This window comes from Artemia sp. Qi Xiang Cuo, chromosome 14, assembly GCF_049724085.1.
Source record: "Artemia sp. Qi Xiang Cuo chromosome 14, ASM4972408v1, whole genome shotgun sequence".
Taxonomy (NCBI): Eukaryota; Metazoa; Arthropoda; class Branchiopoda; order Anostraca; family Artemiidae; genus Artemia; species Artemia sp. Qi Xiang Cuo.
This window is the reverse complement of record NC_142807.1, coordinates 5,763,732-5,786,277: the sequence shown is the minus strand read 5'-3', so window position 1 is coordinate 5,786,277 and position 22,546 is coordinate 5,763,732. Positions and strand designations below refer to the sequence as shown.

Genomic DNA, 22,546 nt, shown 5'->3' with positions numbered 1-22,546 from the left:
TCTGCGATGTCTTCTCTGCTACCATAGTGACTCTGCGATGTCTTCTCTGCTACCATAATGACTCTGCGATGTCTTCTCTGCTACCATAATGACTCTGCGATGTCTTCTCTGCTACCATAGTGACTCTGCGATGTCTTCTCTGCTACCATAATGACTCTGCGATGTCTTCTCTGCTACCATAATGACTCTGCGATGTCTTGTCTGCTACCATAATGACTCTGCGATGTCTTCTCTGCTACCATAATGACTCTGCGATGTCTTCTCTGCTACCATAATGACTCTGCGACGTCTTCTTTGTCGATATAGTATATTTTCGCATCAGGGGCTGGTGTCCCACCAGAAAATATTTCCCCCAGAAAATCCCCCCTTCGCGGAAAATCCCCGTAGAAAAATTCCCCGGGATAATTCCCTCTCCGCCCATAGAAAATTTCTCCATACGCTAAATTGAGCAGCCACAGAAAAAGTACAAAATAGATACCTCTAAACATGGATTTCCGTGTTACCTCAAAACGTCGTTATTCGTTTCCGTGCCAACCATTAAAGATTCATGCTATTTTTACGCTGTTTGTTTTTAGAAAAGAAATAAATCAGATGAAAAATTTTCTCTTTTTCTTATGTAAGAAGACACGGTAGACGATGACAACCGTGGGAATGTCTACCCTGTCTACCTGCCTGTGTCAGCATGATGGATTTGAGTATGAATTCTTGCTGAATTTACTGATATAAGTACCAGAAGTGAACTATTTATACTTTATAGAATTAGCTAACTAGTTGGCTATTAATATCCCATGTATATATATAAACTTTAGTTTAAAATAGAACAGTCAGTTATTAATAAAGTTTAACTGGTCTTCTTTTCCTCCTTTCCCTCAATGTGTCTTTTCTGAATAGTAATAAGTTACTGGTTACAGGAATAGTGGACAGTTCTGGCATTCGGCTGTATTACACAAAGAAGCTTAGGAAACATGATGCTGGTATTATTGAACTGGGATTGGAATACACTGACAAAATGGCTATACCGCCATTACAAGAAGAGTTTGTTCTTTCCGGATATTGCGTACCAGAATGCACAGCAGTGGTGAGCATTTCCTTCTTCCCATATAAAAAGGACTATCAATCAATTAATTCCATTAGTTGAATCAGTTTAATGAAAAAAAAAATCACAACATAAATAAAGGCCACAAATACTTCACTGTTGGCAAAACTAGGCTCTAGGACTTCATAAGAACACAGTAAAAATGGCAGCAATTGAAAATAACTTATTTGGGCTAGAACTTCAAACCACAAGAGAAAAAAAAACAATAGAAACACAACCCACTCAACAATGGCCTAGAACATCCTATTGAAGAAAAAATTATGCCAAACAAATAAAGATGAGAAATAAAGACAAGTGAATATCGAAAAGGCAAAATTACTTTTTAGGTTTAACAATAATGTCTTTTGAGTTATATATATATATATATATATATATATATATATATATATATATATATATATATATATATATATATATATATATATATATATATATATATATATATAACGTATTTTGCATTGAATGTTGTTATTGAAGGCTTCTTCAAGAACGGAATTCCTATTCTAAGATCTTCTATATTGAAAACAATATTTTGGAATTTGAGTAGCCAAAATCTATCTACCCGAACAGTGGTACTTCAGCTTTACCTAGTATGGTAATAAACTTGTTTCCAAGTGTGTCTAGTCTGTCTCATGTATGCCATTTCGTGAATAAAGAATTGAAATAGACATTTGTTTAGTTATGAAAGCCATATATTCCAATTTCTTTTCCCTAAAGAAAATCCAGCAAAGAAACATAAATACTCGTAGCAAAATAAAATTTAGAATTCAGAACCAAACGTTGTGTTTGTGTATACGCAAACTTAAACGGTCTTTGCAAACACAAAAAGTCTATGCAAACGTAGACTTTTTCTGGTAATTTTGTGCTTTATTTATCAATTTACTTGCCTTTTAGAAGAATAAAACTAGAAAAATAGTAAAATTAATTTGACATTTCTTATAGAAAGTTGCCAGTTTTTCAATCATACTAAAACATAAAATACAGTTTCATAATAATAGCAATAACAAAATTGAAATTTTAGATAAATCAAAATTAAAAGGGTTGTTCCCTCCAACCTACGCCGTAGGCCTACATGTTATAGTAGAATTTTCCTCTTAACTCGTAACAACAAATCCATAAAACAAATGATACATTCTACCATATTGGCTTCTTATCAAAAATTCGAGCCACATAATTCTTCCTTATCTTTAGTATGCTTATTAGTAAAGATGGTACTTAGTGTTAAATAATGGTCAATTTTATTCTCTTAAAAGAAGAAAATGGGAAAAATATAGCAAAAACGACCCGTGCTGTAATATTAGCCTCTTATCCAAGATTTTAGCTCCAAACTTCTTCTTAATACTTTTAGTTCCCTTTTCAGTAAAGACGGTACTTACTGTTAACCAGTAAGAATTTTATTCTTTTAAAAAAAGAAATAAGAAATATAGGGTAAAAATTATTTAATATTATTCAGAAATTATTCTAACACAAAGCTATAATTATTCTAAAGTAAGAAAAAAATACTTCAACATTAGTAGGTAAAAATAGAATTGAAACATAACGAGATCATAGGCAGCGCAAAAGTGCTGCCAAAGTAAAGAGCAATGTGGGCACAATGTATTATTTATTTTTTAGTCTTAAGCCAGGGCACTTCATATTAGTCGTAGAAACTTCGAAAATAACTCATTAGATTGGAAATTGAAAACTAAAAGGGCTAGTGCCCTTTTAAATAGTCGAAAGCGATTAAAGGTCACCTAAACGCCCTCCCAAGCCCACCATTTCCCCAAACAAATCCAATCAAAATTTTGAGATAGTCATTTTGTTCAACGTAGTTGAAAGGTCCGGAAATTATCTCTTTGAGTGTGACAATACCCCCTCCCCCCCTACAACCGTCAGGGCAAGTGTTAAAGTTATGCCCTGGAGGCATAGAAAGGGTGGTTGTAGGAACTCTGGAGGGGGCTCATTAGATTGGTAATAAGAATTTATAGTGCCCTTTTTAAGATTCAAAGTGATTGGAGGATGTAAGACCCACCTTCCCCCCCCCACACCTTGTGTTATCCCGAAATGCATCTAATGAAAATTTTGCGATAGCCAATTTTTGTTGTAGAAACTTCGAATAGGGCTCGTTTGAATGGAAATTGAAAGGGCTAGTGCCCTTTTTAATAGTTGAAAGTGATTAGAGGGCAACCACCCCCTCCCACGCCCACCATTTCCCAAGATATATCCAATCAAAATTTTGAGATAGCCATTTTGTTCAGCGTAAGCTAGTTATAAGGTCCAGAAATTCTGTCTTTGAAGATGACAACCCCCCACAACCCTTAAGGAAAGGGTTGTAAGTTATACCCTCGGGGCATATAAGGTTTTTATAGAAAGAGTGGTCGTATGAACTTTGAAGGGGGCTCATTGGATTGGCAATCAAAATTTCTAGTGCCATTTTTAAGATTCAAAGTGATCAAAGGGTGGGTACCCCCCCCCCCCCACACACACACACACCTCGTATTTTCTCGAATTGCATCTGATAGAAATTGTTAGATGTATATGTGTTTTCATAGAAACTTCGAAAACGGCTCATTGTATTGGAAATTGAAAGAGCTAGTGCTCTTTTTAAGAGTCAAAAGTGATTGGAGGGCAATAAGCCCCCTCCCCGCCCCCCCCTACACGTGCATCAATTTCCAAAGCATATGTAATCAAACTTTTGAGATAGTCATTTTGTTCAACGTAGTTGAAAGGTCTTGAAATTATGATTGAGGATGACAACCCCCCCTGCCCCCAAGGGTTTTAAGTTATACCCAAAGGGCATAGGATTTATAAGGTTTATATGGAAAGGTTTATAATGGAAAGGGTTGGAAAGGTTTATAAGGTTATTATGGAAAGGGTGGTCGCATAAACTCCAAAGTCGGCTCATTGAATCGGAGATAAGAAGTTCTAGTGCCCTTTTTAAAAGTCAAATTGATCTGATACAGCCAAAACCACCCCACCCCCCCCCCCCGTCACATTTTCTCCAATTGTATCCAATTGAAATTCTGAAATAGCAATTTGTTCAAAACTTCAGAAGAGACTCATGTGATTGAAAATGTGTTGTTCTAGCTCCCTTTTAAGAGTCAAACATGATGGAGAGTAATTAGCCCCCTTCCCTCCCTGACATCCTAGTTTCCTGAAATGTATTCAATTGAAATTATGAGATAGCCATTTTGTTACCAATAGTCCAAAAATCATATAACATATAATAATATTTATCTATAACCCACAAAACACGTAAGACTGTGGAGTATACAAAAAGAAAAAAAACATCCATAAACATACGATTCTAATAATTAACACATTTCAAAAAATGACCCAAGAGGGTCAAAAATACCAATCATTTGCTGATTTTTAAAACATAGATCCACAGATGCTTGTTTCAGTCGCGAGGGCTCATCGACAATATCAAATTTAGAAACGATTATATGGTTCCGGTACCACCGAGGCAAATGCAGCAGATATTTACAGTACTTAAAAATTATTGTCCTAAGCTTTTTTTCTTCGTATCCTTCTTGCAAAGGAGGAAAACAAAACCAGGAAGATACAAAACAGCAGGGGCACAAAAATTAGAACACAAACGGCAAAGTTCTTTTCAGTTATACCGACCACGATTGGGTAAAATTTTTCTGTAACCAACCCGCATACTTTTCAGCACGCTGGGCGTAATGGCGGAGCAAGTAGTCAAAAGTGACGTGGAAAAAGATAGACCAAACCATTTAATACTTGCTTAACATGTTATAGTTGAAGAACTCAAGCATAGAGGCGATGCTGGTGGAGGACTCACAATAACCCACATTTGGCAACATTAACTGATAGATCTACTGCAGACAGTGCAGCTGAAAGAAGGGCAAAGTTTGCAACTATACTTTGTTTTGTCAGGCTAAGAAGCAGAACATCATCTGAACGTCAACATAAGCAACGTGACTAAGGCCTAAACTGTCATTGTAAAAACCTGACGGTTGAAGAAGTCAGGAATCTGCTCCTCTACTATACCCTTCCACTTCACCCTAACTGAAGAATTAGCATACTAATACTTAAGCACGGAAACAACAGAAAGGTTAACGCCAGACGCTGTTAGAGAAAACAAAACATTTGAATGAATTACATTGTCAAAAGCAGTAGATGCATCAATGGTCAAACAATACAGGGCACTTTTTTGAGCAACAGCTTGTTTCATTAGCCGGCCCACAATATTGTGAGCTTCAGCGCAGCCCGTACCTTCTCTAAAATCAATCTGGAAGGGCTTAAAATCACACTTGGAGTTAATGGCCGGTAGCAGTTCATATTCAAATAGCTTGCTAGCAAAACAAGACACAGTGATAGGACAGTAATTAGAACAAGCACTGGGTCCTTACCTCTCTTAACAATGAGAGATATATAACCGGACAAAAAACTATCTGGCACAATGGACTGTGCCAAGCACATCTGAAAAAATAACTGAAAATGCTTCAGTAGTTGAGGGCAGTCATAAGCAAAAACTTGAAGCAAAGACCATCACTATCGAGAGACTTGGACTTATTTACTTGCTTAAGAGTTTGGAGTATAACACCAGATTCCATCGATAGCACTTGAGATTGGTTGATACAAACTGGAAGGATTGAGTTGACAAGCTTTGTAAAAAGATTTTGGAGATTAACATTCAATGAAAGCACAATATTTTTATAATGGGAAACGAAATCACATAGGCGAAAAGACGAATTAATTGGAGATGAACATTTTACACTGTTTATGACATGATCTCAGGATTTCTTGTCGCAGTGACCATCCCATGCATTCAGTCTTACTCTACCCAGGGAATACTTGTACTCTCGTTTGCTTTTCTGCTTCGTTTGATGGACTGAACCAGAAGGAGGACGATCAAAGGCTATCCACATGCGGAGCCAGAGCGTAGCTTTTTGTTTAGCCATCCTCACCTTAGGATCAGCCTTCCATAAAGTATTGCGAGTACCCGTTCGCATGCGCTCAGAGGGGACAGCTTTTTTAGCGGCAGACTTGAGGCAGAACAATATTTGCTGGTAATACGAATTGATATCTATCCGCGTTGAAATTGTATATACATATGTTTGCAATAAGTGGAATGGTACTTTAATAGATAATTTCTTTATGATAGACACAATCTCCCAGAGTCCATGAGCGGGTATTGTATACACTTTGGTTTGGTTGGAGCTCATTTGATTGGAAGTCGGAAGTTTTAGTACCATTCTTAAGAGTCAAAAGTGGATGGAGGGCAATCAGCCCCTCTAAGCCTATTATTCTCGAAAACACATCTGATTAAACTTCTAAGAGAGCTATGTTTTTTCAGTATTGTTGGAAGATTCAGTACCTATGTCTTTGGGGATGTCAAACTCCCTACAGTCCTCAGGACAAGGGCTGTAAGTTAGGCGATTCGTTCATTGTTTACACATAGTATTTGTTATTGAAAAAGGTGTGCATGTTTGAACTTTACTTTCTAAAAATACAATGGGCATTCAGGTGAGCTTTTCAGAGAATGTTGAGGTGAGTGTTGAACTAAATGGGTGTAAAAAAGGCTGTCAAAAGGGTGTAACACAGGAATAACTGAGTATATTAATAAGGAAAATTCGGGAAATGATAAGGGATAGGATCAAGACTATAACATTTGCATGCTACCAATGCTACATCAATTACCATTATTAATGCTGCCCAACAATTTCGTATAAAATATTGAGGGGAATTTTGAACAAATTCAAAAGACTCTATATGCATGCACATTGTCAAAATAGCGCATCTCAAGAATTGATTTGGGCATTAAGTTAAAAATTTCAGAGTATATTTAAAGGGGAAGATCATCTCACCAAACGGGAAGACGTTCACATTACTGCTAATTTTACCGTTGCTGCTACATTTACTACTGCTACTACTACTTCTACTACAACTACTTCTAAGGCTATGAACATTGAGATGAAAATTTCAAGAAGTACATGAACGCACAGATTATCTAAAGGACATATCAGCAATGTCATAGCAATGGCGAATTGCATTAAGTTGAAACTTCCAGGACTTGATGAAAGGGATGTTCTACTGGCCAAAAGGGAATATGTAAATACTACTGCTGCTAGTAGTAGTACCGCTATTCAATACTATTACTAGTAATACGAATACTACCGCTGTGACTACTATTACAACTGTGCCTAAGGGTAGGAAGCTGATATTTTTAAGCAATTTTGAGGGAGGAAGGTGAGCTGAATCACAATATCCCACCTTTATGCAAGTTGTTAAAAGGTTGTAACAGAAATATCTGAGGAACAGTTTCGTTTGTGAAGTTAAAACTAATAGGGCTTGTTGTGAGTGATGTTGCACTACCCAAATAAATATTTACATCCTAAAGCAACTGAATCTACTCATACTTCTACTACTGTTGCTATTATTACTCTTTCTGTTACTACTACTGTCACTATGGCTTAGGCTACTACTGTTAATTCTAGTGCTTCTAATGCTGCTACTGCTACTAAAACTTAGGGTGTTAAGGTGAATAATTTGTGATTATGGAACTAATTCGAAACACACTATGGCCACACAGATTGTCAAGCGGACGCATCAGAAATGCTTCAGGAATGGCTGATGGCATTAAGCTGAAACTTCAGCGTGTGTTGAAGGGGATGTTGGAGAAACCGAAGGTGCGTTGCGCATACTGCTACTAACGCTACTAATACTGCTACAACTATTGCTACTGCGCAAGCTAAGGGTATTATGGAGAAGCTTTTAAGGAAAATTTAGGCGGAACTAAATCAAAACAAACTATGAACATGTGGGCTTTCAAAAAGGTGACAAAGTAATATCTCAAGGACAACTTATATTATTAAGTGTAAGTAGATCATTAAGGGTAAGTTGTGGGGGATTTTCTACTAGCCAGAAGCCACTATGTGTATGCTTTTAATGCTACCATCACAGTTACTATAACTAATGACGCTAAGGGTTATAAGGTGAAACTTTGAGAGAAAATTTAGGAAGAGTTTCAATTAAACAAAAAAACTGTATTCATGCAGGTTTTCAAAAGGATATATAAGCAATATCATAGGCAAAACCACTCTGTAATAGACATAAATATCATTGAAACTTATAAAGGAGCTAATTCGATTCAAAGTTTGGATGCTCTTTTTAAGAGTTAAAAGAGATTGGAGCGTAAGCAGCCCTTCTCTCAAGCCAGTTCATTTTCCAAACGCATCCAGTCAAAATTTTGATACAGTCATTTTGATCAGCATAGTAAAACGGTCTAGCAACTATGTCTTTAAGGATATTGGGGATGTCCACCACCCACATTATGCAATTGGACCATTATGCTTTAAAACTAAATGTTGCTTTAAACTAAAAGAAAAGGCATTGTTTTTATGGTTGCCAATAAGACACCTTAGCAATATATTGAGAACGAGTAGGGGTATTAAGTTTAAACTTTTTGGGGATACTACTATTACTTTACTTTTTGTGTCAGGATTACAAATTGTTGATAAAAATCAAAAAGATATAAAAACTTAAAAATTTGAAAAACAATATGCCAAAAAAAAACGAACAGAAATTAAATTATAAAACTTTTTCCACAACACAAGTTTTTCAAAGAAAATTAAAGCCCTCCATCAGACCATAAATGAGTAAAAATAAAGTCAAATAATCGTCCTAGCATAAGACTACCACAAATCACTATCAATAAGGAAATGAAACTCAAAACGAACAGAAATTACAATACATAGCCAAGTCAAACTCAAAACGAGCAAAAATTAACATAAGTAGGGATGATAACCCCCTATACCTTCTCAATACCAGAACACATTTTCCGTTTTTTTTCTGAAAAAAACAGATGACCGGAGATTGTCAGTTTAATTGACATATACTGATATTTATTCCTAAGAGTTTTGATAATTTTTTATTTATGAAAATTTAAAAAAAAGTGGATCCATTTAAAACGTATTTTGTTTTCAGTAAAATTCTTCGCTTTATCTTCAGTTCCAGAACAGGTTTGAAAATTAATGCTAAGAAGACTAAGTCGATAAGGCTAAGAATAAGTGACTATGAGAAGGAGACGTTGGGTAACGAAAACACTGATCAGGTGGAAAGGTTCACTTACCTTGGTAGTATAATAGGTGGCGCAATAGCGCTGCCGAAGTAAAGTGATGTGAGCACATTGTATTATTATATACCTTTTTTAGACCAGGGCACTTCGTATAGAAGGAGTTGGTGTAAAAACTATAAAAAGAGCTCATTCGATTGGAGATTGAGAGGGGTAGTGTTCTTTTTATTAGTCAAAACTGATTGGAGGGCAACCAGCCCCTCTCCCCTCCCCCACGTCAATCATTTCCTCAAATACATCCAATAAAAATTTTGAGATAGCCATTTTGCTCAGCATAGTTGAAAGATTCGGAAATTATACCTTTGATGATGACAACCCCACAGCCCTCAGGGCAAGGGATGTAAGTTATGCCCTAGGGGCTCATAAGATTTTTCGTCGTATAAGCCTCGGAGGGGGTTCATTGGATTGGTAATCAGAAGTTGAAATGCCCTTTCTAACAGTCGAAAATGATTGGAGGGCAACCAGCCCCCCCCTTCCTACACCGATCATTTCCCCAAAAACATCCAGCCAAAATTTTGAGATGGCCATTTTTTTCAGCGTAGTTGAGTGGTCCATAAATTATATCTTGGAGGATGACGACACCCCCATGGCCCTCGGGGCAAGGGTTGTAAGTTACGCCCTGGGGGTATGTAAGATTTTTATAGAAAGGGTGGTCGTATAAACTTTGGAGGGGGGCTCATTGGATTTGGTGATCATAAATTATGCTGCTCTTTTTAAGATTCAAAGATATTAGAGGGCAGATACCCCCCCCCCCCCAAACACACACACACGCACAAACACAGGTCATATTTTCCCGAAAAACATCGGATATAAATTTTAAGATGGCCATTTGTTGTCGTAGAAGGTTCGTAAAGGGTTCATTCGATTGGAAATTGAAAGGGCTAGTGCCCTCTTTAATAGTCAAAAGTGATTGGAGGGCAACCAGCCCCCCACGCCCATCATTTCCACAAACACTTCCAGTCAAAATTTCGAGATAGCTATTTTATTTGACGTAGTTTAAAGGTCGGGAAATTGTGTCTTTGAAGAAGTGAATCTCCCCACAGCCCTCAGGGCAAGGGTTTTTAGTTATGTCCCGAAGGCATAAAAGTTTTTTGAGGAAAGGGTGGTCGTATAAACTTCAGAGGGGGCTCATTGGATTTGAAATTGGAAGTTTAAGTGTCCTTTTAAGAGTCACAATTATCGGAGGGCAACTACCCCCCCCCCCCTCCCAGTTCATATTTTCCCCCAATACATCCGATAGAAATTTTTAGATAACCATTTGTTCAAAAATAGTCCAAAAATCATATAATAAGGCCTTTGGGGTTGACACAACCCCCCAGAGTCTAGGGGTAAGGGTTGTAAATTATGCCTCGGGGGCATTTAAGGTTTTTATGGTAGGGGTTTTTTTGTGAACTTTAGGGAGGCTAATTGGATTGGAAATGTATACTTTTAGTTCTGTTTTAAGTGTCAAACGTGATGGAGGAGAAATAACCCCCCCCCCTCTTCGTGACTGAAAAAAAAATACGTCTTAAAGGTTTTCACTTTTTTCTTTAATAAATAAAAAAGCATTAAGACTTTAAGTAATAAACATCAGTATATATATTAAACTGACAATCCAAGTTCATATCTTTTTGTTGTTTTTGTTTTTTTTTCAGTACAGCGCAAATTGTGTTCTAATCTTGACAATGTATAAGGCTTTTCAAACCTACTCTTGTAATTTTTGCTTGTTTTGAGTTTGCCTCAGTTGTCTATTCCAATTTCTGCTCGCTTTGAATATTATGTATTTATTGATAGTGTTGTGTGATAGTTTTACGCTTAGAAGATTATTCGACTTTATTTCTAGTCATTTTAGGCTTAATGGAGCTCTTTACTTTTCTTTGAAAAACATGTTTTGTGGAAAAAGTTTTTAAATTAATCAAACAGTTCGTGGTAACGAACTGTAAGTAAGGAGCGACCCGGCTCAATGGTAACCGAAACTCTAGAAAACGGGTTTTTGATACCAATAGATATATCAAAAGAATCAGATTTCAATGCTGATTTCAAATATATAACTTTCATCAAGTTTAGAGCTACCCATCAAAAGTTACGCGCCTGAGAAAATTTGGCTGATTTTCAAAAAAAGGGGGAGACCCCCTAAAAGTTATAGAACCTTAATGAAAATCACACCATCATATTCAGCGTATCAGAGAACCCTACTGTAGAGGTTTCAAGTTCCTATCTACAAAATTGTGGATTTTTGCGTTTTTTGCCAGAAGAAAGATCACGGATGCGTGTTTATTTGTTTGTGTGTTTGTTTGTTTGTTTGTTTGTTTTTTTTGTTTTTTTTCCCCAAGGTTGATCTTATTAACCCATTGGTCCTGAAATAGTGTAGGAGAGATCTCTCGAGTGAAAACTTAAGTCCTTAGTGCTCAGATAAAATAACCAAAAAAATGGAGGGCAACTCGACAGATTTCCAAGCTCATTTTTTTCCCAATGTTACCTGATCAGGCTATTGGGATTTCCGATTTGTTCAATATGGTCGAAAATATTATAAATATGTCTTTTAGAATGAATTGATCCCCCACAGTCCCCAGGTGGAGGGCTGAAAGTTATGAACTTTACTCAATGTTAACATATATTATTGGTTATTTGGAAGTATACAGACTTTTTCAGAGGATTTTTTTTCTGGTAGGTGGGGGAAGAAGAGGGGCGGGGGCTATATGGACGGAGCTGGCCAGGCAGGACGGGCGCAGGGGGGCCGGGCCCGGGCTATGCCGGGCGCGCCAGATTTCCCAGCATTATTAAAGAAAAAGATCAGGAATTAAATAAAAAAAAACAAGTTTTTCAACTGATCAACTGATTGTGATTAAGAGGTCATTTTTAAAGAACTGGAAAAAAAAATTCGAACTATAGTTTAAAGAGCAGGGTATTGACTAGGGGGCGAACCCCCTAATATACGTGTTAAAAATTTATGAATATAGAAGTTCGTTACGTAAGTTAATTCTAAGTTACGTATATTTATTACTAATAAAAACGTTCGTAAATAAAATTAAACAAGTTTCGAGAAAGCCATTTAACCAAATATAATATGCAAATTTTGTTTTAATTATTCATGTACGGTGAGCCAAAATCAAAACCTGCATTAATTCAAAAACGTTCAAAAATTAAATAAAAAAAACAAGTTTTTTTAACTGAAAGTAAGGAACGACGTTAAAACTTAAAACGAACAGAAATTATTCCGTATATGAAGGGGGCTGTCCCCTCCTCAACGCCTCGCTCTTTACGCTAAAGTTTGACTTTCTCACAACTCTATTTTTTTAAACAATAAAAAAACTTTAGCGTAAAGAGCGAGGCGTTGAGGAGGGGACAGCCCCCTTCATATACGGAATAATTTCTGTTCGTTTTAAGTTTTAACGTCGTTCCTTACTTTCAGTTAAAAAAACTTGTTTTTTTTATTTAATTATTAGTAAAGACGGCGGGAGCAGTGAAGATATTATAAGTAGAATAGCCAAGACTCAATGTGTTTTTTCACAGTTAGCGGGAAGAATAGGAAGATAAGTCTGCAAACCAAGAATAGAATATTGGAAGCTACAATGATGACAGTGGTCAAATATGGCTCTTAAGCATGGGCACTCCGAAAAGCGGATAAAGATTTGCTAGATGTTTTCCAGAGAAATCGCATACGGCTTGTTCAGGGTACCCGGCTGACTGACCGTATTTCAAACAGTAGGCTGTACGAAAAGTGTGGTTTAATCCCGCTTTCTAGGGGTTGTGACGAGAGAAAGGCTGAGGTGTCTAGGGCATGTTCTGCAAATGAAGGATCACAAATTACCCAAGAAGGTCCTTTTCGGCTAACCGTCTAGGGCTAAACGGAAAGCAGTTCTTTCGCGATTGAGGTGAGAATATGTGATAAAGAAAGATTTAAGGGAAATGGAAACTTCCTGGGAGGGTGTAAAGAGGTAGGCTTTTAACAAATTTTGATGGAGGATGAGCGTGCGTATCTGCGTTGGCCTCAGGCGGCTTGGTGCTGCGGTGAGTTGTCAGTAGTAGCAGTAGTTTATCTTAGGTTCCCTTTTTCAGTAAAGATGTAAGTAATCACCAATTTTCTTCTTATAATGGAAGAAAATAAAAAATAGGGTAAATATTATTTTACATTTCTTATACAAAAAGGCTTTCCTAATAGTAGCTAAGACCAAAATTAATATATAAGAATTCGAAGAGGTGTTTCCTCCAGCATCCACCGTACAAGTTTGGATAGGAATTTCGTTCCTACTGATAACAACCCATCCGTAAAATAAATGACACCTGCTACAATAGCAGCTCTTATCCAACATTTAGCTTCATAATTCTTCTTTTTATCTTTAGTTTCCTTTTCAGTAAAGATGGCACTTAATCTATCTACTGACCGTGTCTTAATCTTGCTTTTGTTACCACTGACAGAAATAATTTTATCTAATATCCTTTTGTAGGGAAACGACAAGAAAACTCAAGTTTTTCTGACAGAAGTAAGGAGCAAAATTTTCCGCACTCCCTGCTATTTATGTGCAAGTTTAATTTTTTTTTTTATTGCAGTTCTATAGGAATCTTAATAATCCCTAAATTACTCTTTTAAATATTTTTTAGGGCTTGAGGTATTCATTGGAATAAATGGGGCTATGGATTAAATTATCCTTCGCTTCTTAATATTCATTTCGAGGACCTCTAACTGAAAATTGAAAAATCTAGACATGGAAATACCATTTTTGAAGATTCGTGAACAAAAAAATAGTTGAAACGAATAAAAATTGTCACTTTTCAGCCTGTGTAATATATGTACAAAATTGAAGCCTAAAGCCAAAAAAGAGAGCCAAAATAAGAGTCATTAATTGAATTGGGCTTGTTTTGCAGAGGTAACACCAAATTAAGTGAAAATCAGAATATACCTATAATCCTATATAGTCCTACGTTGGGTAATAGAAAGATCGATCAAGTGTACAACTTCACTTACTTTGGTAGCATCATTAGTAAATACAGTGGGTGCAGTGAAGATGTTAAAATAGCCAAGGCCCAAGGTGTTTTTTCACAGTTGAAAAAAGCTTGGAAGAATAAGAAGTTAAGTCTGCGAACCAAGATTAGAATATTTGAAGCTACAGTGATGAGAGTGATTAAATGTCCTTCTGAAGCATGAGCGCTCCGAAAAGCGGAGGAAGATTAGCTGGATGTTTTCCAGAGAAATTGCCTACGGATTGTTTTGGGTACCCGACTGTCTGACCGTATTTCATACAGTAGGCTGTACGAAAAGTGCGGCTCAATCCCGCTTTCTATGGCTATGATGAGAGAAAGGTTGAGATTGCTAGGGCACGCCCTGCGGATTAAGGATAACAGATTTTCAGAGATTTTCTTCTCGGCCAATTGTCTAGGGCTAAACGGAAAGCAGGTCATCTTTGGTTGGGGTGGGAGGACGTCGTAAGGAAATATTTAAGGGAAATGGGAACCCCCTTGGAGGATTTAAAGATCCCGGCTTTGAATATTTTGGGGCGGAGGAGGAGAACCGTGCATAGCTGTGTTGGCCTCAGGCGGCTTGGTTCTGCGGTGAGTTGTTAGCAGCAGTAGTAGTAGTATAGGCGATTTTCCATGAGTCAGTTTATTTTGAGCTAGCTTTATAGATATAACAGGTGGAATATAATATTTAAACTTTAAGTACTCTTAATAAAGAGTGATAGCTTGAATGATTTTAAGGTAAGTGCTGCTAAATGTTGAATTCTAAGAAACAAAAATTCTTTGCAGCATTGCAGCAGAAAAATTACAATAATAATAATATAAAGACGAATTCCCATTAAATAAGTTATCGACATCTCTAAAAGCCTTTTAATGTCCTTCAGTTTTCCAAAATCGCAATATATCTCATGGACAATATTTTATGAATAAATAATTTTTTATCGCCAGCTGCTCGAAAATATGGAGGATAATATACCCCTTGGATTCTTTGTGTGATAAAATTGCAGGGTTCTTCTTTTTTTTGGGGGGGGAGGGGGTGAGTGTAAGGGAGATGAAAATTTAAACATATATATAATCCCATATTTTTACAAAAGTCCAAGTTGCCTTCTTTAGTTTCTTGGTTTAAGTTAGGCAACGATCTTTTTGTAAGGTTTACTGTGCTTATTGTTAAAAGTCAAAAGCCCCCAAAAAATATTCAAAAAAAAGCCGTTCTTATGGAAGTAAAGAGTTAAATTGGAAAACGAACAGAGACTATTGCTTTTTAGTTTGTGTAACCTACTGCAAAATGGTTTAAACAAAGTGACCCGTGATACTTATCTATATTTTTAGAATTCTATAGAACTAGCCCTCTGCTGAAAACTGGGCTTGCTTGAGTTTTTTTTATGTACAGGGAAAACTGGGCTTGCTTGATTTTTTAAGAGATTTTTACATCTGCAGGCTACTTAGAAAATTTTCTGCTCCTATTCCTGTTTTGTTGCTTTAATCTTGTGTTTTCAGTAAAGCGCTATTGTTACAGAATTCTACAAATATAGAAAAATATTATAAGCCGGTTTATTTGAAAAAAAAATTACAGATACATGCTGCATATGCTGTGAAGCAATAAAATTGGTGTGTATTTTTCTCGCGAATTAAATAAAAAACTTTTTTTTAATGAAAGTAAGGAGGGATATTAAAACATAAAACGAATAAAAATATTCACGTATATGCAGACGCTGCATCTTCCTCACCGCCTCGTTCTTCATGCTAAAGTTTTATTTTGCTTTGAAAATACTGCGTATTCAAATAGTGGTGTTGGAGCAGTCATTCTTATTCTCAAGAAATAGGGGCCAAAATTCAAACTTTATCGTAAAGAGGGGGAGTTTGAAGTGGGGGATTATTTCATACATGGAATAATTTCTGTTTATTTTATTTTTTAATGTCACTCCTCGCTTCATGGGGAAAAAAACGGAAAAAAAGATGCACTAGGGCTACCAATGTTGAAAAGCTAGTTTCTTTGCAGCTCAAGATTGGGACTGTAATTCTCCTGTATAGGGTTTTTCATTATGGTGATTCCATTGGTGCAGTTTTGTTTTGATTTTACTCAATTTTCGAGTGTTTTCAGGCTACACTAAGAAATTCTCATAATTTTTCTCGTAATAAGAATTTAATGTTAATATGAGCCAAAATAACTGCTACCTATATGCAAAATAATCATCAAATTACTGCTGATTCCTTAATCCGCAAAATTGGAGCCAATTTTCTCCAATCAGGTGAAAATGAAAGTGAAAGCTGAAACTTGAGCCAAAACGCAACAATAAAAGGTAACGATATACTAAAGAAAACTGTCCCGTTTCTGTGGATGCTTGAATTATGCAGGCTTATCTTAGTTTTGGCAAGATAATTTGAGAAACTGAATCTCAACTGGGAAGGGAGCTAACTGGGGTGTGGGGGCAAACTGAGGCCTGGGGGCAAACTGCGGTCTTAGAGGAGCAATTACCCTCCCCCTGCCCCATAGAAAATTACTCCCCTGCCGCCGATGATGATCATGGTATAAGAAGGGATTAAAAATATCATCGACTTTGTAGTCAGTTGAATCTTATCCCTTTTGAATATTGGGATCGTTACGAATTAGAACTTAATTATTTTATAAATAACTTAATAATTAATAATGAACTTAATAATTAATTTAATGATTTTCAGCCGGTCTATTTAGAATTTGTTTAAAAAATATATCACAAACAGGAACAAACCTTCAGCTTTTTTAGTGTAATTAATAATTGACAAACCACTGAGAATCAGGCAGCAGAGTCACGCAAATATCACATCATACCCGAGAGAAGAAATTTTTCAAAAGATATATGTGTTATATTATCTTGTCAAAAAATACGTGTCTTATTTATTTTTATTTATGTGTTATTTGTATTTTATTGTTGATATTATGTTTTTTACTTACAAAAAGCCAATGCTATATAGCACTGTTTTTCAAATAAACCCTAACATGTCTCTCTATGATGTTGTGTCTGTGTAATATGTCTCTATGACACATCATTGCGTAATATTTGAAGAAGTGATTCTCTCTGTTGCTATAGATAGAGGACTGCAATTTTACTAAATGGAGATTTCGGCTTCAAAAATATCAATCGTTTAGTTTTCATTTCAATCTGACCCATTCTGTGGGATTTTCTGGCTGTTTTTAAAAGTTCTCATAGATTTGTTTTCATAATAAAGGCTTTACCATTAAGATTAATTGAAATAATAGTTATCGTTCTTTAATTAGGTTCAGACGACGATTCTTCCTCACTTCCTCAGTTATTTTGTTTTAAAACGTGTTTTCCAATTCTCAGTTACTATGGGCCAGGGTTCGTTCTTTGCTAGATTGTCCTTACGGGTATAACCATGATGTTGCATAGGCTAAGAAAAATAATTTTTATTCATTTTAAGTTTCGTTTTTGCTCTTTACTTTTCTTTCGTTTGCTGTTTCACTTCAAAGGGACAATAGATAAAAGTGTAACCTATGATCCAGTAATAACTTTGCTTTGCTGCATTTGAACAAAAGCTGTATCAAGTATTCATTTGTACCGATGTATGCTCAATGACCAAAAAATTGTGCGCAATATTTTTTGGCTGACTTTATTCTATTGCTATCGAAGAGAAAAAGATACTTTACTTTCCTATAGTTCCATCGCAAAGCGTATTTTAATTTCATTGGTCTAGATATGTGACGTATTTTTGTAACAGAATCACGTTGTTCCTTATTTCTGGAGAGACGAATAGCTCCACCTTTTCAAATTAGCCCCCCAATCAACAAGTTACGAAGAATGAATTAAATAATGAAGCAGCGCTCATGTAAAGAATAACGATTTGCAAGAGCCATTTCTGGCATATTCAGTATTCAGAACCATTCAGAGACATTTTAGTTGCTGGGTTTTTTGTACAGGGAAAGTACCAAGCTTGTCGCAGAACCTTGCTGCGGCGGGGATCGAACCCTGGGCCCCGTATTGCCAAGCAGCATCAATCTTCCGCGCTTCAACAGGGTTTGGTCATGTACAGCACTGAAAATACTCTTCTTCCAATTTCCAGGAGGGGGTCTATCTTCCAACCTTTCCTCCGGCTTACACTTGTATGTTGGGGAAATATTACCTCTTGTTCACTGTTTGTGCGGGTATTACTGGCAATAATAGGATTCCGAATTTCACCAATATATATTTTAGGGACTCCCACAAGATGGAATCACTGTTTTTGGTTCACAGCTTCACACTCATTTGACGGGAAAGCGTGTAATGACGAGGCATATTCGAAATGGCAGAGAATTGCCACCATTAAACCAGGATCTTCATTATAGTCCTCATTTTCAAGAAATTCGACTTCTTCGAGAACCAGTAAATGTCCTGCCGGTAAGTTGCTTTTGCAGTCTTTTTATGATAATAGGGTTAAATCATTTTCATTTCATTTATTTATATTTAAAAACGAAATACATAACATACATAACATTCCTGCCAGGAAAGCACAAAAAAGTATGCTTGGCTAGGGCAGGATATTAACTAGTAATAATTAAAAACTAACAGGAACCCCGTATTAACTGAACGTATCAAGAAGAAGAAAAAGAGGAGGAAAGTAAACTAGTAAATAAATCAACATATGGTTTCAATTTTAAAGGTAAGAAAAGAAGAAGATACAGAAAGCAATAGGGAACGAGAAAAACAGGAAAATAAACATGGGGAGAAAAAACAAACCTGAAAGAGGACAGCACTAAACACTTTTCCTGTAATGACCCTTTGCTGCTCACTTACAGGATATAAGATTGTTTGAATTTCTGATGTCTTAGGGGAGTGAATTCCAAATAGTCAGTGCAAAAAATCTTACTAAAAAAGAAGCTCTTTTCGTAGACTATGTCACAAGAATGTCGTGTGGCATAAGTATGCAAATCTTGATTTAATGTAGACAGATTTCGAAGTGGAGATGGAAGGAAGTTAAGTACTTGAAACAAATATTTGCAATCTAGGAACATCAAGTCTTGGGTACATCATATATTTAGTTAAATTCGAAATGAAAACTGATGTCGTCAGTGTGTTGAAAAGGTGATGTAATTTGAACTAGACCCCGATGCCACACCGGTGCGTCGACCGAACTCCGCCAACGAGAGGCCCGGCTGACCGCCACCGAAGTGTCGCGAAGCCAACGGCACGCCGCACGCACGCCACCACCGGCGGAGGTGGCGGCATTCGGTTGACTTCGAATTAATTTTGCGGCAATTCTTTGTTCCGTCAACCGCAAGGTCGGAGCTTTTCTTTTCTCGTGTGGTTAAGTGTTTCGATTTTTCTGATTAAAAATCAAGCGTGGCTTGCATTATTCCTCGAAAATCGTATGTGTCACTCCGAAAATTTGGTTCCCCGAATCTCCGAAAATCACCCAATCACGGTGTCACCCCTAGTGATTTATCACTAGTGACTATCCCTGCCAAATATTCCTTTGTATACCATAATTCTTCACTAATCTCTGGTTCGTTAATTTTCTTCTCTTGTCTTACTTTACATATAAAACAGAGAGATACAATTGCAATATACACGGTTCTTCATATGTTGACAAAAGTATCGTCCTTATGAAATTAAATACATTTGACAAGTTTCCTGTAGCATCTTCCCTATGCAATATATCGCGTGGGTACCAGCTGAATGAAAAGTACCGGTTCGCCCCCTCCTCAATACCTTGCTCTTTCCGCTAAAGCTGTTAGCACTTTTAAAGAAGCTTCCTAGTCTAATTAAACAACCCCTGTGTTTCAATTTTATTAAACAGTCAAACTTTAGCGTAAAGAATAAGGTATTGAGGAAGGGGCAACGCTTCATATATTGCATAGTTTCTGTTCGTTTTTCAAATAATGGTGGTAAATCTGGCTCGCCTTCTATGAAATATACCCCGCCCCCTCATTGAAAAATCCTCCGTCAAAATTTCATCCAACGTAAAGTGCACCCCCCCCCCGTCAAATTCTCTCCAAACAGTTCCTTCCTCGCTAAGAATCCCCCCTCTCTGTAAAATAGCTTGTGGACAATTCACCCTGAAAAATTATCCTTAGCCTTTTTTTCATTGGAATAAGACTTTAATCTCTAATCGGTTTCTCGATCACTCCAGAAATGCTCCCTTCCATGGAAATTATTTCCCAGAAAATAAAACGCGTGGGAAAAAACCCCGGATAATTCCCCTGGAACATTTCCACATGACAAATTTGGCAAAGAGAATGTAAGACAATTAACAAGATTACAGTAATTCTGTCAACCCCCCCCCTCAGTGTGACATTCCCCCTAGAATATTCACTCATCAGAAATTTCCCTCCCAAAGGAAGATTCTTCCGTTAAAAATCCACACCACATACACCCCCCACCCAAAAAAAAACAAATGGCTGTATATTTCCCAATAACAAATACTATATGTAAACAATGGGCAAAGTTCACAACTTGCAGCCCTTCCCCCGGAAACTGTGGCGGTTCATTTTACACCTAAAGATATTGTTATTAGATTTTTCTACTATGTTGAAAAACACGGCTATATCAAAATTTTGATCCGGTGACTTTGGGAAAAAATGAGCTCGGGAAGGGACCAAGTTGTCCTCCATTTTTTTGGTCACTTAAAAAGGGCACTAGAACTTTTGATTTCTGTTTAAATTAGCCCTCTCGCGATATTTTATGAACACTGGGTCGATATGATCACCCCTGGGAAGAAAAAACAAACAAACACGCATCTGTGATCTTTTTGGCAGAAAAAAATATAAATTCCATATTTTGACATATAGGAGATTTAAATCTCTACAAAAGGGTTACCTGATATGCTGAATCAGATGATGTGATTTTCATTAATATTTTATTACTTTTATGGGGTGTTTTCTCCCTTTTTTGAAATTAAGGCAAATATTCTCAGGCTCGTAACTTTTGATGGGTAACAGTAAACTTGATGAAATATATATTTGAAATCAGCATAAAAATCCGATCCTTTTGATGTATCTACAGGTATCAAATTGGTATCCGGTTTTTAGAGTTTCAGTTACTATTGAGCCGGGTCGCTCCTTACTTACAGTTCGTTACCACGAACTGTTTGATGAGATTAAACCATTTAGAATGCATCTTACATCATTCTTAGTCAAAAATTGTATTTTTAAGTTGAATGGAACGCATACATTATACAGGTTCAGTTGGATTTTAAAATGGATAGTCAACAGGTTTTTGCGATAGCTGAATCGTAAGTTTGTAGAAATTTGTTTTCTTTTGCTATATTTAGATACATTTGCTTAATGTTTAACGCACAAATAATGAATGCTTCAAAGATTAAGGCCAATACAATCTCCTCTCTCAAAATTTTTACCCCCCCCCAAAAAAAAAATCAATATTTTATTGAGAAAAAATTTAGCTATAGACTATGTACAAGGTTGGGGAATTGAATATTGAAACGGAGGTGACCCCAAAAATATGATTTATAAAAAATTGTATGTTATTGCCTATAGGGGGGGGGAACAGAGGGCTATCATTTTTAAATGATAATACCCCATTTTTTATAATTGAAAGCAAAGATGCCAAAAAGCTAATCTTTTTTTTCATTTAAAGCAGAGACGGAAGAAAATGATATCAAATTCCCTTAGAAACCATATGAATTTTTTGATAGGCCCAGGGCCCCCCATTGGGACTTGTTCATTGTCTTGGGTATTTTTGGATTTCTCATAGGATACTTGCCAGATTTAATTTCTGTGCGTGCTTCCTTTTAATTAGATTCCTTGGATCTTATTGAATGCCGCGGCGAATCTATTATCTATTATTTCAACTATTATACAAGGATTCTGAAACGTCACAGCCATTCCGTTTCAAGCAGATTTCTACTTCTCTTGATGAATAACGAAGAAGACCTGAGTCCAGCCAGCAACTTGGGAAGTTTAATACGAGTGAAATTATTTTAAAGATACGTTATGTATCTGAAGTAATTTGTCATTATCAATAGTGTCAAATGCATTTTTAATGTCTGACAATAATGCTGCCGGTATTAGGCCTTTATCAAATGCATCGTTCACCCAATCAACCAATTGTAAAATGGCAAGATCCGTTGAAAGCCCTTTCCGAATACCCAACTGCGTTTTGCAAAGTATATCCTGGTCCTACAGGTAATCATATATTCTTTTATAAACCACATTTTCATAAATCTTGGAAAAAAAGGCAGAATGGATGTGGGCCGGTAATTGCGCGAGTAATTTTTTTACTTTCCTTTATGAAAGAGTATGTCACGTGCCACTTTAAGCCTTTCTGGGAAAGTTCCCTTTTCAAGTCAGAAATTTATTAAATAAGCTAAAATAGGGATGATAATTTTTAGTTGTTTTAACTATTTTTAACGACACTTCATCAACTCCACAAGATTGTGATTCCATTTTCGTAATTATTTCATTTATTTCATTTCCATCACATTCCGTAAACAGGGGATCAGAA

General features: G+C 36.5%; 1 protein-coding gene and 1 pseudogene across 1 annotated transcript in view; one reads left to right on the top strand and one right to left on the bottom strand.

Moving 5' to 3' along the window:
• The window catches only part of Tbh (Tyramine beta hydroxylase), a 212,542-nt gene that overhangs the window by 154,194 nt on the left and 35,802 nt on the right, over positions 1-22,546 (top strand). The window contains exons 6-7 of the mRNA XM_089100600.1: positions 912-1,078; positions 18,302-18,484. Of these exons, the coding sequence (XP_088956726.1) occupies positions 912-1,078; positions 18,302-18,484 (350 nt within the window). The remainder of the gene's footprint in view (positions 1-911; positions 1,079-18,301; positions 18,485-22,546) is intronic.
• Positions 5,124-6,267, bottom strand: LOC148944069 (uncharacterized; annotated as a pseudogene).